The sequence below is a fragment of the Chenopodium album genome, chromosome 20, assembly GCF_948465745.1.
Source record: "Chenopodium album chromosome 20, dcCheAlbu1.1, whole genome shotgun sequence".
NCBI lineage: Eukaryota > Viridiplantae > Streptophyta > Magnoliopsida > Caryophyllales > Amaranthaceae > Chenopodium > Chenopodium album.
In genome coordinates, this window is record NC_137853.1 from 18,560,694 (window position 1) to 18,577,185 (window position 16,492).

At 47.7% G+C, this 16,492-nt stretch overlaps 1 protein-coding gene across 1 annotated transcript; it reads left to right on the forward strand.

The window, feature by feature from the left end:
* Window positions 1-13,585: 13,585 nt before the first annotated feature.
* LOC145596891 (uncharacterized) lies at window positions 13,586-14,572 on the forward strand. The gene has a single exon (XM_081653080.1). The coding sequence runs from the start codon at window positions 13,586-13,588 to the stop codon at window positions 14,570-14,572; it is 987 nt and encodes a 328-aa protein (XP_081509206.1).
* The last annotated feature ends 1,920 nt before the right edge of the window (window positions 14,573-16,492 follow it).

Sequence of the window (16,492 nt, forward strand, 5' to 3'; positions counted from 1 at the left end):
GGGAGTAAAAAAAGCTTGAACTATATACAAGTGTAGTATTCGTTCAATTGAACGATTTACATTATTTGGAGAGTGAAATCCTTTACATCAACTATACATTATTTCGCAGAAGGCGGAGACATAGTTTCTTGTTCAGGGTATTAGGATTTCCAGGAGGGCTCCTTCTATTTTGTCAAGTTTAGCCCTAACACTCCTTACGATTATCGGGAGTATATCTAGCGCTGTAATACCTTAAATTTTTTAGTGTTTTAAGTATATGTTTTACAAAGAAAAGTTTGGTTTATTAGTTTTTACTTTCCCTCAAATTTACCAATAAGTTATTTTTCTATTTTAAGTTTCGGGGACGAAACTTGTTTTAAGGAGGGTAGATTGCAATACCCGAATATTTTGTTACTTAAAATTTTAAGGAGGGAAGATTAGAATTTTATACATATTTTAAAGTGTATTTTCTTATTTGATAAAATTATAAATTCCTATTTTATTCTAGTAAAATATAGGACACCTATTAATATTTCTAAACCATAACCGTTATAAATGTTTTGTTGCTTTATTATTATTGTTATTGTTATTGTTATTGTTATTATTATTATTATTATTATTATTATTATTATTATTATTATTATTATTATTATTATTATTATTATTATTATTATTATTATTATTATTGTTTAGGGTAATTTTACCCCGCCATATGGCCCAATCAGAGGGCGACACGTGTCAGCCCGGGGATGGTCCAAAATGGACCTATCCCTGCTTGACACGTGTCATCCCAGATATTTGGGGGAAAAATGTCGGCCTTTAGGCCCAAATCCCGAGAAAGCCGCAATGCGGCGCAGCCCATCACTGATTAGGGTTCTGTCACCTAATCAAGGGCACAAATCCCAAGGACCCTATAAATAGGGAGATTCCCCTCTTTTGGAGGGCACGTTTTTCCATTTATTACAAACTGTCCCTTTGATAGAGACAACTGAGCTAGAAATCCTAGCAGATCCCCACCTAAATTTCCGCACCTTTTTCTCTCCTTTCAAGTTACTAACTTGATCGTCGGAGGCGGAGCACCAACCAACAGGTGTCTCCGTTTGTCTTGTAGGTACAGGCCGCTCCGGACCAGTCTTCGAGCTGTAACTCTCCCGAGGGACAAAAACACCCAAAACATTTGGCGCCGTCTGTGGGGAGAGTACCTCAAGATGGTTCAAAGTTCTGTACCAATTCTCAATTCTACCTCTCTACGTCCGGGTACTCAGACGGGTAACCCAGACGACATGCAACCGGTTATTCAGCCGGAAGGGTTTGACATCCCTCAGCCTCCACCTCAGCCTCAGCCAGAGGTATTCACTGAGGAGGAGGAAGAAGAAGAAGACAATGATGTGGAGACCTACATATCTAAGGATGGCTCCCTCATCTCTAAATCCATTCGTTCCAGGGATCAATTGGAGCGAAATGTAGACCAGGCGGGCCCAAGAAGGCGCCCATCTGGAAAGCCAGAAGGGGAAACCCAGAAGGCCAAAGGTCAAGCCCCAGTCACCCGAGATGAGCTCATGAAATTCATGACCTCTTTCAAAGGTGAAATCAAGGCCATGATCAACCAAAACAAGGCAAGCTCTAGCAAGAGTCAGCCGGCTAAAAAGACTCCCAATGATGGGAAGAGGAAGAAGCCGGTCAAGGACAGGCAGCCAACTCCTCATCCAAAGGAGAAGGCAGCCGCAAAACTTGATTGGTCTAAGATTCTGATGCCTCGGCGACCCCAGCCGGAGGCCAAGAAGACGTCTACCTTCGATGCTAGAGAAGTCATCAATCGAAGGAGGCAGCAACAGTCTGAGTCAGCTTCTACCTCAAGCTTTCCAGACAGCTTCAAGGAAGCTTCTGCAAGGAATTCTATGTCCTTGCATGAGAGTCGGACAGGCGGTAAATCCGTCAACACCGAACCTCAGTTGATGATAGGGTCTATGCCATACGCACCCCAGGCGCACTATGGGCAATATGGCCTCCAATTCATGCAGCCACCTCCTTTTGGAGGTTAGGCGGCATATACCCCTGTCCAGCCTCTGGACTGGCAGCTCCGGCTAATGAGGCTAGGCGAATAGCCCTCTGCCTTTGCAGCCAATATAACCGAGGCGGCTCAGCCGGCCAAGGTTAAGAATGTATTGGTGGGCACCTATGATGGTACCACCAACCCAGAAGACCACCTGATGGCATATACCAACCTCATGTGCTTACAGGATTGGGACGATGCCACCTGGTGTCGTTGTTTCCCGGCTACACTGAAGGGCATTGCCCAACAGTGGTTTGGCAACTTGCCAGCCGGTTCTATTGATAGCTTCAAGAGGCTAGCCTTCTTGTTTGCTACCAACTTCTCAATGAACATTCCTGCCAAGAAAACAAGCCTTGATTTGAGCACCGTTAGGCAGGGTGAGAGAGAAGGGCTACGCTCATATGTCAGGCGGTTCAACCTGGTCAGAATACAGATCCAGGGACTGTCTGACGAGGTAGCTTTCACAGACTTTTTCAAGGGTCTGAAGGACGGGTCGGCTTTTAAGTTCGACCTTGTTCGAAAAGGGGCATTTACGCTACAGGCGGCCCTGAGGGAGGCGGAGAGCTACATACAAGCCACCGACCTCTGCTCGCCTGGTAGCCAGTCAGACTCCAAGAAGTCTGACAAACAAAAAGAAAGCCGGTCAGCTCAGCCGGGTAACAAAAAAGAAGAGAGCAAAAAGAGACAAGAAGTATGGGCGGTTAGTGACTCTGACCAGCCGTCCCAGAAGAAAAAGAAAGAGTTTAAACCGTACGTCCCCAAGTACGAGTTTAACAAAGATTGCAACTCCATCCTCATGGAGGTAAAGGACCAGCTGTCTATTGAGAAGCCGAATCCGATGAAGAGTTCCGTCCAGTCGCGGAACAAAAATAAATTTTGCCAGTTCCATGAGGAGGTTGGCCATGACACCAACGACTGCTTCAGTCTACAGCGGACGTTGGACCGTCTGGCTGACAAAGGGCTTCTAAAGTCCTACATTTCTAAGTCCCCAGCTGGGGCAAAGAAGAAGAACAAGGGTCAGTTCTCCAAGGCTGCCCCCCAGCCTACTAGTAGTCCGGAAACCGACAAGGATCCGGACTACACCATAGCAGGCGGATTTTCATGTGGTGGCCCTACCATCCGGGGCACTAAAAGCCATCTTCGAAAGATGGACAAGGATGATGATGAGCAGGCGTTTGCCTCCTCCACCTTCCCAGACGTCCTCATAATTGAGAAGGACAGGGGCATCGTCCGCCGTCCGCATGACGACCCGGTCGTCATTGAATGTAAGGTTGCCAACCAGCTGGTTGGACGGATCCTTATTGACACCGGCAACTCGTCGGATATTATCAGCCTCCGGTGCCTGCAGAAGCTAAAATACAATGTCAGCAGCATGCATCCGGTCACCCACCCCTTGGTTGGTTTTGGGGGTGGGATGGTCTACCCAGCCGGCAGAATTGACTTGCCCATCCGGCTGGGAGAAAAAGGCCAGGGACGACATATTGTCGTCAGGTTCTTGGTCGTGGAGGAGTTGACCGCCTACAATATCATCCTTGGTAGGCCAACCCTCAACGAAGCCAAGGCGGTGATCATCCCGTCACTCATGCTCATCAAGTATGAGCGGGATGATGGCTCTGTTGGTTCCTTGAACGGGGATCAGAAGACGGCTAGGGAGTGTTATCTCTCAGCCGTGAAAGATACTGTGGCCTCAGACGGCCAAGAGAAGGAACCAATAGACCTTGACGATGTCAAGGATGCCAACCCTGCCCCACCAGCCGTTGGTAAGAAAAGAAAAGCACCTCTGCTGGTGGAGGTGAAGAAAGAGAAAAAATAGCAATCACTGACCGGGAACGGTCAGATGAGCTCTGTCCCCAACCGGCTGGAGAAAATGTTGATCTCGTTCTGGACGACAGCCGTCCAGAGCGTACTGTGAAGGTTGGGACGGTTGCTTATGCTACTCTAGGTGCAAGCTTGCACCTTCTGCTGAAAGAATTCAAAGACATCTTTGCCTTTGAAGTGGAAGAGATGCCAGGCGTCAGCCCGGACCTCGCTGTCCACAAACTCATTGTGGACCCCAAAAAGAAGCCCATCCGGCAAAAGAAAAGAAACCATGGCGAGGAAAGAAGTCAGGCGACAGCTGCCGAAGTCAAAAAGCTGCTAGACGCCAGGTTCATTCGGCCCTGTAATTTCCCCGACTGGGTGGCCAATGTGGTCCTTGTTAAGAAACCGAATGGGACCTGGCGCATGTGTGTTGACTACACAGACCTCAACAAGGCGTGTTCAAAGGACAGTTACCCGCTTCCAAAGATCGACAGTCTGGTCGACTCTACAGCCGGTCACGCCTTGATGAGCTTTATGGATGCCTACTCCGCCTTCCATTAGATACCCCTCTGGAAAAAAGATCAAGAGAAGACGACCTTCGTCACTGATTTGGGGTTATTCTGTTATACTGTGATGCCGTTTGGCTTGAAGAATGCGCCTGCCACCTTCCAACGGATGATTAATACGGTCTTCATTAATCAAATTGGGAGGAATGTGGATGCGTACATAGATGACATGATAGTCAAATCCAAGCAACAGACGGATCACCTTGCTGATCTCCGAGAAACATTCACCACCCTCAGGCGGCATAAGGTCATGTTAAACCCCAAGAAATGCGTCTTTGGTGTTGAGTCTGGGAAGTTTCTCGGATTCCTGATTGATCACAGGGGGATAGAGGCTAACCCTGAAAAGATACAGGCGGTAATTGACATGAAGTCACCCCGTTTTGTCAAGGAAGTTCAGAGACTAACTGGTTGCCTGGCCGCCTTGGGAAGGTTCCTCAGCCGGTCAGGTGACAAATGCCTTTACTTCTTCCAAGCAATCAGGAAGAAGACCAGGTTTGAATGGGGAGACGATGCTGAGACGGCATTCCAGAAACTAAAAGAGCACTTGCACTCTCTGCCTAGGCTAGTCAGTCCTCTGCCTAGGGAGACGTTGTATATGTATTTAGCCGTCTCAGATCATGCTCTCAGTGCCGTTCTCCTTGCTGAGCGAGACGGCGTTCAACTCCCGGTTTACTTCATTAGCCATGTTCTTAAAAATGCTGAGCTCCGGTACCCCGTGGTTGAAAAATTTGGTCTTGCTTTGTACATGACACTCAAAAAGTTGAAGCCTTACTTTCTGGCTCATCCGGTAGTGATTTACACCGACCAGCCACTCAAGCGGCCAATGTCTACCTTGGAGTCATCCGGCAGAATGTTAAAATGGGCTATTGAAATGCAAAGTCTTGAAATCACTTACGAACCAAGAAAGGCAGTGAAAGGTCAGGCGTTTGCCGACTTCATTGTTGAAATGACCCGTCCGGTGGCTCCGGATAATCTTGATTAGGTTTGGAAAGTGTATGTAGACGGGAGTTCTACAAAGAACGGCTGTGGTGCAGGTGTAATTTATGAGTCTCCTGAGGGGGACAGATATGAGTATGCACTACGGTTCAAGTTTCAGGCCTCAAACAATTAGGCGGAATATGAAGCCCTGCTAGCCGGAATCCGCATGTGTAAGGCGGCAGGGGCAACAAAATTGACGCCTACTCTGATTCACAGTTGGTCGTTAGCCAATATGAGGGAACATTTGAAGCAACTCACCCGGCTATGATCAAATATCTTCAGGCGGTCAAAGAGGAGGCTGGGTTACTTGAGGAGTTTCATTTGAATCAAGTACCCAGGTCTGATAACAACCAGGCGGATGCCCTGTCAAAGCTTGCATCCTCCGCCTGCCATGATACGCCTCGGTCAGTCTTTTGGGAAGTACTTGAAAAAAGAAGCATCTATGAAGATCCCATTGGAGTCCTAGACCGAAGTTCTACCTGGATGGATGGCATCCGGGCATATCTCTCAGACGGGACACTTCCTGATTTGCCACAGGAGGCAGCCGTTCTGAAAAAGCGAGCCGCAAGCTTCGAGTTGAGAAATGTAGAGCTCTTCAAGGCGGGTTTTCTTAAGCCTCTTTTGAAGTGTGTAACCCCAGAAAAGGGGAAGGAAGTTCTCGAAGACTTGCACTATGGATTCTGCGCCTCCCATATAGGCGGTAGATCTCTAACCGTCAGAGCCAGACGACATTATTTTTGGCCCACTCTAGAGGCAGACGCCAAGGAATTGATGAGAAAATGTGACAAGTGCCAGAAATTTGGCAAACTTATTCACCGTCCGGCTACTGATCTGACGGCCATCCACAGGCCAATCCCGTTTGCAAAATGGGGCATGGACATTTTGGGTCCTTACACGCCTGCTCCAGGCGGAAAGCGTTACATCTTGGTGGCTGTGGATTACTTTACCAAGTGGGTAGAGGCTGAGGCGGTAAAGAACATCAAGACATCAGACGTCATCTCCTTCATCTGGAAGAATATTATCACCCGGTATGGGGTTCCTATGTCTATGGTGTTTGATAATGGTCCTCAGTTTGAGACGCCTCAGCTTAAAACTTGGTTGGGAGATCAGGGGATCTCAAGTAATTTTGCATCAGTCGGCCGTCCCCAAGCAAACGGCCAGGTTGAAGCCTTCAACAAACTGATCTCAGACGGTATAAAGAAGAAAATTGAAAGAGCCGGTGGCTTATGGGCTGAGGAATTAATTCATGTCCTATGGGCCATCCGGACAACAGCAAAGGGGGCAATCGGTGAAACCCCATTTCTCATGGTTTACGGTGCTGAAGCCGTCTTGCCCATCGAGCACTATGAGCCGACTCTCAGAGTCATGCTATATGATGAAGAGGCAAACTGGGAGGCAATGCGCCTAGCATTGGACTCACTTCCAGAGCGTAGGGGAAATGCCGCCTTGCGTCATGAGATTTACCGTCTGAGAATGACAAGAGCCTACAACAAGAGAGTACACAGGCGCCCTTTGAAAGTGGACGACCTAGTGTTACGGAAAATGGAGGCAACCGGTAGGGCCAATGAGCTTGGAAAGCTAACTCCTAATTGGGAAGGCCCCTACCGGATTTATGAAGAAGTAAGAGACGGCACCTACCGCCTGGAAACCCCAGACGGCAGGCGCCTGCCTAGAACTTGGAACGTAGATAATTTGAAAAAATACTACTTCTGAGATTTTGTAATAATTTTTGTAAACAAGAAGTACATTAATGAGAAGTTGCTTTTTGTTTTCACTTTTGATTGTCTTATACCCCGTCTGAATTCCAGACGGGTCACATGTTTGTTTCTCTAAGTTTGATACTTGGAAATTGAATTAACGTCAGATTGACGAGAGGCCAATGGCCAGATAATTAAGCTAAGCACAAAAACGCTTAGTAGCTACACAGCTGGTCTCAAACAAGACCAGAGGCCAATGGCCAGACGGCTGTTTTTCCTATAAATTCGCCTGTCCCTACATGGACCAAGGCGTCCGGCGACACCCTTCCGGGTGCAATCGTCGCAGAGAGAAGCCAACTTGCTTACTCTACGTACCAATGCAGGCGGCCACAATTGGACGGTTGAATCAGCCATTCCTAGCCGTCTGCCTGAACAGCTCAAGGAATGATCAAGGTTTGGAACCCGAATGTCCAAGGACATCAGTCGGCGACCGACTGCATTTCATACTTAACGTTTTTTCCCTTTTAAATTGTACACATCCTCGTTTGGGGCAAAAGATTTGTGCAATGGCTATATGAACTTCACTAAGATGGACAACACCGTCTAGGTAGAAGCGGAAACGCCTGTAAATGTACGGCTGTGCACTTGGTTTGGGGCAATCACTACTGTGATTGATTGACTTACAAACGTATCATGCTTTTTGCAGCATCAGCCGTTCCCAAGTCAATCAACCAACTCCATTTGAAACCAACCACACAGCCGTCCAGGGGCAAGGACAGCCGCGTACTTTTGATAAGCTAGGCTAAATTCGCCGGATGCTTTCAGTAAGTTAGGTAAAAATTGAAAATGCAAAAAATTGAAAAGGCAAACACAAGCGCAAAAAAGATCAAAACCGATTCAGTCGGTGTATTCATATGATTACCCACCCAACCAAACGGCTGTGGTGGGGTAAATGTTATCCGGACCCCGTCCGGGAAAAGAGAAATTGTTTAATAAACACGGCTCCATAGCCGGTAAATACACAGATACTCGGCACGCAGGCCGGAAAAGCAATCAATGGCATACTGCCGCAGAAAAAATAAAAAAAAGAAGACTTGGCACACAGCCGCTGAAACTACTGCCCTGCAAGCGGCCCCTCCTGGTTCCCCTCCTCTTCTTCAAGAACCTCAACCTCTGGAGCTTCAGCTTCAGCCTCGGCTTCAGGTTGCTCAGTTTCAGCCCAGGCGAGGAAGGACTCAGGCTCTGGCTCACCCTTCTCTCGCAAGTATATAACTTCGTCAGCATACTTGTGAGCCAGAGCCCAGACGCCATAATTCTTGTTGGGATACATGGCGTCCCAGGCGATCTTCATCATTGCCTCATTATCGGCGGCCATCTCAGCAACCAGACGGTTTTGCTCCGCCTGGAGAGTCGCTCGGAAGTTCTCCCGAGCTTTGGCCGCCTCCTCCTCCAACTTGGCGATTTTGCTCTTCAGATCAGCATTCTCTGAAGAGACTCCTTGAAGCGTTTGGAGGCTCTCTTGGGCTTTCTTGAGGTCCTCCCTGAGTTTAGGGAGGTCCACTTCCGCCTTCTTCTGGGCCGCCTCGGCAGCCTCAGCCTTTTGGTTGCCGCCTGCAGACTCGTCTCCAACTCTGTAATCCTGGCCGCCTGCGTCATTTGGGTTGCTTTAGTTTTAAGATCGTTAACTATACAGGAGTACAAAGAAACATCATCGGCGTTTGTGGCGGCCTGCTTGGACCGTCTTACCTCATCCCGTTTGCGGGTGTAAGGACGCTTGAGCCCGTCTACCCGCAGCAAGGCCTGCAAAAATAAACAAGGTTAAGAATGCAGGCAGGGAAAGAGACGGAAAAAGTTATTGAAAAATTGATTAAGTATACTACCTCAGCCAGAAGGGTCAGAATACGTTCAAGGTTGAACGTCTCTATCCCCGGGATAACATCCTTATCCCGTTTGCTGACAGCATCCAGCATGGCCTTGGCATGCTTCTAGACGTCTGGCCAACGGGGCGATTGATCTGCACCATAATCAGCGTCAGATTGAGATACTAAAACAGCGCCTATCTGGTTTCGACCGTCTGAGGATGACGTCTGCTGGGAGTGTGATTTCACTCACAACGGCCATCCCAGCTCAGGCGGGGATTCAAAAGGGTTCTTACCTGCAGATCCGGCCAGGCGAGAGCCGCTGGCAGCCATTGAGAACCCCCCAGTTGCAGGAAGAGGGTTGGCCAAGTCAAGGCCAAGAGAGCCGGTCACTTTCTCTTTCCTCCCCGCTATCCGCATTTGTCTCCCGGATGGGGCGTCGGGAGTTGCAGAGGAGGCGGCCTTCTTGGAGGACTTGCTGGGGTTAGAGACGGTGGTCTCCTCCCTAGCCCGTTTGAGAGTCTTCTCAAACATCTTGTCCACTTTGCCTCCCTGAAAAAATAACAACTTAATGTTAGCAGACGAAGAAAGAAAACTTTGAAAGTAAATTCACAAAATGGTCAGGCGTTTACCTTGGCCTTCACCTCCCGCGCCTGGGCCTCCGCCAAGTCTCGGCGGATCTGCGCAGAGGACCGTTTGGGGGTCTTCTCTTCAGGCAACATGTTTAATGCTTCTTCTGCAAAAACAAATGGGAAATCAATTAGTACATCATCAAAAAATATTTTCGACACAAAAGTACTACAGACGGAAGGTATTCAGGCGCATACGTCTGTCAAACATGTGCCCTAGCCCGTAGGCGGCTAGGAAGCACTCATCCCTAAACCAGGCGCTTTTGGGGATCCAGTTCTTGGGGACGTTTATTGTCTCCCCGGTTGACAGTGTGGCGTCTGTGAGGCCGAAGAAATCAGCCTCAATTATTTTGTCGAAGTCCTCATCCGGGATTCGGGGAAGACAACACTTCCGACCCAGAAGGTCGGGCTTCTTATTGTACTGGCGGGGCTCGAAGTTCTCCCGCCTGGTGGGAGCCGTCAGCAGGTAGAACCTATGTTTCCAGCCGTCAAACTTGGAGACCTTATCCAAGGTCATCATATATTGAGGGAACGTGGTTAGAGTATACCACGCTCTGTACCCGCCTGGGTTGCGGCTAAGATAATGCATCTTAGCAAAGGCTTCCCAGCCGGGGTGAATTCCTTGGAATTCACAGGCGGCAACGTACCCCAGAATATTTGCCCAAGAATTGGGGGTGAGTTGCCAGACTCCGAGGCCATAGCCTCTCAAAATTGCCTTCACCGCCTGGTGAAGGGGGAAGCGAAGACCCGCCTTGAACGTCGCTTCATAACAGCCAAAGTAGCCGTTTGCGTTGCGTTCAGTGTCTTCCCAGGAGACGGTGCCGTCTGGGGGAGGCACCCTTATTTTCCACCCGTCTCCCATTGGGTGCATCTTCAAAAAATTTTGAAGGGATCATCCTTCTCCTTTCATTTCTTCCTTTCTTCTTCCTCGCTATCCACAACGGAGGAAGATCATCACTGCTCTCAGAAGAAGAGACGTCAAGTCCGCCTCCCGTCTCCTCCCCAGATTGGGAAACGGAAGCTGAGGCGGCCTCCTCACCGCCTTGGTCGTCGACCTCCTCCCCGCCTTGGTCGTCGACCTCCTCCCCGCTTTGGTCGCATTCTTCCAAAAATGAGTCAGGAGGAGTTGGGGGGCCACGCGGAGGGGATCTCTCCGGAGCCGTCTGGTGTTCAGAGCCAGACGTCTCTCCCGCAGGCGTTTAGCCGCCTGAGCCTTCGCTTCTATAATTTGGGTCTCGTGCCGTCTGCATTGTCCGAGCCATTGTGTCCTGCACAGACGCGCAAATGGTCGGAATCCAAGCATGAGGGTGGTCCCAACACCCTGAGACGACACTACCAGTCCTAGACTCAGCCGTCCCTAGTGAACGGCTGGATTCTACCCTAGGTTGTGCCGTGTGTGTTGGTGATGAATCCATTTATTGCAAGGAATATATACAAGCGGTAAAATGAAAAAAGAGCTGAGAGAGTCAGAGACGGTACCTTTAGATTTGAGATCTGAAGGTAGACGGGTCCGCCTGTGTTGAAGAGGCTGAGTTTCCTTGAACTTGCGTCTGACTCAGACGGATGACTTCTGCTCTCTCTTTCAAGATTCTCTCTAAGTTTACTCTGAAAATTTTTGTGAAACGTACCAAAAATATGAGGGTAAACGGCTATATAAAGAGGGTAAATGAAGGGGTATACCCGTAATTTACCCAGAAGTTGAATAGTAAATTTTGGCGGTAAAATTACCACCATTTAAAGTGTGACACATGTCACAGATGCCACGTGGCGTGCCACGTCACATATGTGAGGGGCAAATGTTTAGGGTAATTTTACCCCGCCATGTGGCCCAATCAGAGGGCGACACGTGTCAGCCCGGGGATAGTCCAAAATGGACCTATCCCTGCTTGACACGTGTCATCCCAGATATTTGGGGGAAAAATGTCGGCCTTCATGCCCAAATCCCGAGAAAGCCGCAATGCGGCGCAGCCCATCACTGATTAGGGTTCTGTCACCTAATCAGGGGCACAAATCCCAAGGACCCTATAAATTGGGAGATTCCCCTCTTTTGGAGGGCAAGTTTTTCCATTTATTACAAACTGTCCCTTTGATAGAGACAACTGAGCTAGAAATCCTAGCAGATCCCCACCTAAATTTCCGCACCTTTTTCTCTCCTTTCAAGTTACTAACTTGATCGTCGGAGGCGGAGCACCAACCAACAGGTGTCTCCGTTTGTCTTGCAGGTACAGGCCGCTCCGGACCAGTCTTCGAGTTGTAACTCTCCCGAGGGACAAAAACACCCAAAACAATTATTATTATTATTATTATTATTATTATTATTATTATTATTATTATTATTTTATTTTATTTTATTTTTTTCATTCAGTTGCCGTTTTCTGGCTTCCTCCTTTTCTCTTGTGCTTTAATTTGGAACAAGCAATTGCTTAAGCTCCACTAGCAATTAAGCAATATAATTCTCTTCTTATAACTTCATGCCTTTGATTATTATCTAAATTCTCCACCAAACCTTTTGTCTTGACAATTAAGTACTGTATGTAAGTCCACAAGTCCACGTATCCCATTTAACATGTCGTTTCGCAAGGAGTGCAATTCGTGAGTTGAGAGGCACGCACGCACGCAATGTATTACCCTGCTCTTATAATTTCTTAATTGTTTCGGAAAGGAAATCACACTATCAATTCTTGGAGTCGTATGATTATATTTTTGTCTAGTAATCACATTATCAATTCCGAGATGTTTGGTTAATTTGATTGTGTTTGGGACAAGTCCATTGTCCTAAGCCCATTAACCTGGAATTACGAAAATACCCTCCGTGGTCCAGCCCATCATTAATGGTTGCAAAGTACAGATTTATCCTTAATTTGTCCAATTAAGTATAACTCATGCCACCTGAAAGTACAACTATAAATAGCTCTCCAATCATTAATGAAAGGGACATTTTTTTTCTCCCTCTACTTTCTCTCTCTACTTTCTCCCTCTAAAAGAACTTTTGCCGACTTTAGCATTGGAGGGGCGTTCCCGGGTAACACCCCGGGGCAGCTAATCCTCTTTGTTTTGTAGGCCTAGCTCTCGGACAACAAGGCATAGCCGAGGGAAATTCAGACATTCATTGGGCCAAGCTCTAAGACATCTTGACCTCATTACGCTAAGACTCCCAGGAGCATTTCAGTTTTCCAGAAACAGGTGGCACCGTCGTGGGGATAACTAACAAATAGTCAAGGTGAACACTAGGCGTCCCTGCAGCACATATCAAGATGCTGCTAGACAAGCTCTGATTCTCTCGACTAGGCATGCTCATGTAGTCGAGGAGATACAACCCAAGGATCGCAGTGACCCCATGGGGGAGGTGAATAGCCCTCAAGTGGTCACCCGCCGAGACTTGGATCAGCTGGAAATCCAGATCAACAGAAACCTTGAGGAAAGCCTAAAGGCACTTGTCAACCCGGGCGAAGGGCCAAGTAGGTTGGGGAACGCTCCACAACTTAATCCTCAACCTTACTTGTCCTAGCTCTATCAAGCCTCCTCTCGGCCTCAACGCCAAGAGTCTCATCGCCCTCAGCCACGACTATCTCCTAACTCCCGATAGGGGTCAAGGCAACCAAGCCAACCAAGAGATGATAGAGAGATAATCAATGACCGAAGGTTGAGGGAGGGAACCTTGGATGCTCGAGATATAATCAACTAAAGGCGGGAGAACTCTAAGGAAGAAGATGAAGCACCCCCAAGAGGTCGAACTAGAGTTCACTCTCAGCATGATTCCACCATATAAAGAGATAGCCTGGCTAACTCAGCCACTTCGAGGCAAAGGAGGAGGGCCTCTCCTCGGCCTACCCACTCACCAAGTAGAAGCCCTGAGCGCTCCCCACCTCCCAGGCCAGGGAGGCTTGGAATTATCAAGAACATCACTCCCTTCAGTGAGGAGATCATGAACACACCCATCCCCCCTAAGGTCAAAATCCCAACGTTGGATCCATATGACGGAAAGACATACCCTACGGATCATCTGAACGCTTACAAAGCACAAATGGGAGTCCAAATTGGGTGTGAAGCCTCTTGGTGTAGATTCTTCCCCACTACTCTCAAAGGCATAGCCCAGACATGGTTCAACAACCTAACCCCAGGGAGCATAAGAACATTTGACATGCTGGCTACTAAATTCAAAAAGCACTTCATTGCTGGGAGTAGGCAAACAAAGACTAGCGTTCACTTGATGACGGTGAAGCAAGGAGAAAATGAAAGTCTTAAGGACTATATCATGAGGTTCAACACCAAATCTCAGCTCTTCCCCGACCTCGAAGATAATGTTGCCTTCACAACCCTTCTCTACGGGCTTAGGTCCAACAGATTGAAGTATGAGCTGGTGCATGATAAATTCAGAACCTTCTCTGAAGCCATGGAAAGAGCTGAAAGAATCATTGAAGCAAGTGACGTATGCAAGGCACCCGTGGCTAACAACAAGGGGAAAAGAAAGCAAGAAGATAACTATCATGAGAACAGGAATAGAAGGCCAAGGAGGGCTGAGAGTGATGATGAAGCGCTCAAGTACAATGCTGATAGGTGTGAGATCTATTTGGACATAAAGAACAAGGTTATCCTCCCCAAGACTACGCCGATGGAGCAAAGGAACAAGAAGCTCTGGTGTGAATACCATAGGAAGTGTGGTCACATCACCTGGAACTGTAGAGAACTCAAGAGAGCCCTAGATAAGCTAGCAGAAGAAGGAAAGCTTAATTGTTATCTGAAAAACCCCCCGAAAGACAAGCAGAGAAGTAAGGCTTCAAGGGTTGTGAACGAGGCCCACAGCTCAGCCGACAAGAACATGACTATCCATGTCATAGCTGGGGGATATGCCTCCGGGGGCTTATCTAACAGAGCACGCAAAATTCATTTGCGATCGCTTGGGGAAGCTATCATGATATCGACACCCCCTCATCCACCTCAAAGGACCCTCTCATGGTCTTCGGGGGGGATTCAGCAAAGAAGATCCATAGGCCCCATGACGACTCTCTAGTGATCCATTTGAAGGTGGCTAATGCCAATTTCAAGAAAGTCTTGGTAGATAGTGGAAGTTCAGCTGACATAATAATCACTTGGAAATGCCTTGTACATATGCGTTTTGGCAAAGGAGACCTCACACCCCTTGACAAGCCCTTAGTTGGCTTCGGGGGACAATTGTTGGGGTTTGGTGAGTCCGACTCACCGCGGAAACGACCCCAAACCAAGGAACCACTCGTAATTAATAAAATCATAAAGCATAAATAAACACAAGAAAATGAAGAATGAGTCATACCCTTGAAGCGAGCTTCGCCCTCACAAAACGGGCTCTTACTTGAAAGCCTTGAGCACCGCAAATGCCGTGCCTCCAACGGTATCCACTCACAAAGGACGAACACGAATTTTTAGGTCCGTTACCTTGGAGTTAGCAAGGTCCGACCAAAACCCAAGTGTTAATGGAGTTTAAAAGTTTTTCCCAAAATATGGAATGCTCTTTCTAACTCCCACTCAAGCACTTTACTCCAAATCCCAAGGTTGGTATTTATAGAGGAAAGTATGAGTGTAAATTTCTATCCCATCAATGTGGGATCAGGAAATTCCACAAATTAATTTAAAGCTAAATTAAATTAAAATTGCAAACTAATAATAAATCTACAAGTGGCATTACCATGTGAAAAGGGTTGGTGAGGACCACATGGAGAGTAGGGGACCATGCTTGCTCCCCACTCTATACCCTCCTTGTGCCACATGTCCCTCACCCACTTGCTTCCATATTTCTCAAGCTTCCCCTATATGACCGGCCCTATGGCCTAGCCACGAGTCCAGCCCCTAGGCCCAACCCCGCACCAAGATGCGGGCTGCTGCTGTGTGCGCAAGCCTCGCACGCTTGGTGCAGGTTGCTGCTTGTGCGTGCGCTGCTAGGCTTGCCTAGCTGCGGCAGCTAGCTGCTGCACGCACTATGTGCTCACGGCTGCTAGCTGCTGCTACCTTATGGCTGCTAGCATGGTGCGCTAGCACGCACCTAGCCAGCCATGCTTGGCTCGGCTTGGTGCGCTTGCTAGCCACCTATGCTTGGACATTTTTGCCCCTAGCATTCGGATGCTCAGGGAACTCCGATCCTAGGGGTATTTTGGGAATATGGTCAATTTATTATTATTTTGCGCGTCTTGTCTTTTTATTATTTTTGAGGGCTAAATATTACCGACGTTCCAAGATCGAATTACCGACGTCTAAATATTTAACACTCGGGCGACGAATTAATTTCTTCCGAATTAATTCGTCGAGTCGGTTCGTATATTTTTCTTGGGTGTTACCCGAAGGGTTCAGTCAAGATTAAGCTGTAATACTAATTATATTAATATTACTGATCGGAAGCAGCCTCCACCCAGGCATTCCGATCACTTGACCTTACTGAATATATTAGCTTTCTAATAATTCTGAAGCCGCTATCAGAATAATGCACTTGTTCGAAGGACACCATTCCTTTCAATCTCCCACTTGTCTTTCGGACAAGTGTGCATTTAGTGTATAGCCCCTTTCCTATGTCTCTTCATGTCTCTTCATGAACTACAGAGTAAGATTACTCGTCATCTCTGTTACGTCTGGAAGTGTTTCTCAAAATCCGAGTTTGACTGTCAATAAGCAGATGATTTCTAAAATCCATCTGAGCACGACCATGCATTTTCACAGTATCGCTCTTTGTGAGGCCTTGTAAACAACAAGACATGTTCCCTATTGTTTGTAGGGGGACATTTCCAGTCTTGTAATGTAGCTTCTCTTACTAAGAGAACCTAGCCGCCCGATATCTGTCGTTATAATCTCCAGTCACGGCAGACGTTTGGCGGATACCAAAGCGGACTAGTACTCAAACAAGAGATCTCCCACTACTCATGGTCAAGGAAAAGAGTTCCGATAGTAATAATGAGAAAAATACTTA